A 2,153-nucleotide genomic window follows, 5' to 3' on the forward strand; every position below is an offset into this window, starting at 1 on the left:
AGAGACAGAGAGAGAGACAGAGAGAGAGAGAGACAGAGAGAGAGAGAGAGGCTGTAACACTCTCTCTTCTGGTTCAGTGGACAGACACACAAGAGACACACAAATGAAAATGAGCCTTAGGAAGGGTGAGCCATTTATAGCACTTAAACATTGAGATCCCCAGAGGACCCAGTGTCCATGCTTTTCAGGACACTCACGTTAGTTATGCCCAGCAGGTAGCGACACCCAGCTCCAGGCAGTGATGGTGACACGGCCCTTGAGGCCCGCAGAACCTCGAGGCAATGCCTCCCTGTTCCTAACAACGAGACACAATAGCCATACTTCTTGTTTTGATTGAACTGCATCTGCTAGGGATCTAGCAAACAAAAGAACAAGCAACAGGTTGCAGATAGACAGCAAAACCATCATCAAATTGGGCCCTCTGGCCATCCAACAGAGATGACTAGGGGAGCCCGGTAGAGAGAACAAGCAAACAGCACCCCATCTGTTGCTTACAGCATCCCCCTGAAACAAGCTGGCGGAGGGAGCCCTGCTGAGGCAGATTGCTGGGGCAGCCAAATGAGAGTCCCAGGCCAAGCAGAATGCGTTTGTTTGTGGATGTGCTTCAGCTGCCTCCCACTGCAGGCATTCTTATACCAGGGGGTGAGCAGTTTACCTCTGCTGGAGACGGTTGACCTTCCAGTTCTCGAGGGCACAATGTCTGTAACACCCTTAGCCGTGTGCAGTCACAGGGCCAGGGGGCTAGCCTGCTCAGGACAGTTTCAGAGGACATTTGAAGGAGAGCTGCTTCTGTCCCCAGAGTCTGCTTGTGGCAAGCACGTGACAGTTGCAGTAGAATTTAATTTCTATTACACCTCCTCCCTGACAGGCTGGGGACAGGACCCCATCCATCAAGGAGAGCGAGGTTGCCCCCGGTAGGTTGTCATGATGGCTAAGCCTGCAGAGCAGTTTAGACCAGATACACCGAGCTGACTCTGTGGGCTCTACTGCAGCTCGCTGGGTGACCTTCTGTGAGCTGTCTCTTCTACGAGTCAGTTTCATTCAGGAGTCTGCCTTTATGGGGAAGGGGTCATTAAGATAGGGTTTCTCTGTGTAGCCCTGGCTGTCCTGGAACTCATTCTATAGACCAAGCTGGTCTCGAACTCAGAAATCCACCTGCCTCTGCCTCCCAAGAGTGGGGACTAAAGGGGTGCGGCACCACCACCCAGTATCTTGTCTCACAAAATGAATAATGCACCTGCCTCGTGGGTTGCTGTGAGAATGGATGGAGCCGACAGCACTACAGTCAGTGCCAGGCATGAATACAAGTAAGAATACTTGAGTGCCAGTGAAGGCTGAGGCTTCGCAGCCCCACCCCCAAAAGCGGGGCCTCAGGGTCAGAGTTGGAAGTCAACTGCTCACTAAGACTCAGGAAGTATGGCGGGGCTTGGTTTTGGTTGGGCCTGTAATGAATTGCCATATGTTTTATGCATTCAAGCTGTCGGGAGGTCAGAAAGTCCAAGTTTGTTTCCCCTAGCTGAAGTCAGAGTGCCTTGGTAGTTTTGCCTCCTGATATTCAGTGTCTGGTGTGGCCATATTGGGAGTCTATTTTCACATATCAACTGAATCAGGAAGCTTTTCTGGTTTTGTGCTATGGTTTGACCAGGGACTGGTCTATACCCTACCAGGTCACGTGGATTGGTCTGTGGCCTTCCCTGGCACATGGCAGGCACTGGGGGGCAGGGTATGTGTCCATCACATAGAAAGACCATCAGGTCCTGACTCATGCACGTGTGTGTCCTTTCAGGCCACGGCGAGTGTCACTGTGGAGAATGCAAATGCCACGCAGGTTACATTGGGGACAATTGTAACTGCTCAACAGACATCAGCACATGCAGGGCCAAGGATGGGCAGATCTGCAGCGACCGAGGCCGTTGTGTCTGTGGGCAGTGCCAATGCACAGAGCCTGGAGCCTTTGGGGAGACATGTGAGAAGTGTCCAACCTGTCCGGACGCTTGCAGCTCTAAGAGGTAAGGGCCTGCTCTTCCACCCTCAAGCCCAGGTCTGGCTTTCATCAGGCAGTCCCCCCTAGACAGCCTCTTGTGCCTGATGCCCAGCCTCTCCCATATATATATATATATATATATATATATATATATATATATATATAGCCT

At 51.7% G+C, this 2,153-nt stretch overlaps 1 protein-coding gene across 2 annotated transcripts in view; it reads left to right on the forward strand.

The window, feature by feature from the left end:
* The window catches only part of Itgb5 (integrin subunit beta 5), a 118,355-nt gene that overhangs the window by 106,546 nt on the left and 9,656 nt on the right, over window positions 1-2,153 (forward strand). For both annotated transcript variants that reach the window (XM_021208922.2, XM_021208923.2), the window contains exon 11: window positions 1,787-2,009. In XM_021208922.2, the coding sequence (XP_021064581.1) occupies window positions 1,787-2,009 (223 nt within the window). The remainder of the gene's footprint in view (window positions 1-1,786; window positions 2,010-2,153) is intronic.

This window comes from Mus pahari, chromosome 12, assembly GCF_900095145.1.
Source record: "Mus pahari chromosome 12, PAHARI_EIJ_v1.1, whole genome shotgun sequence".
In the NCBI taxonomy this organism is placed as follows: Eukaryota; Metazoa; Chordata; class Mammalia; order Rodentia; family Muridae; genus Mus; species Mus pahari.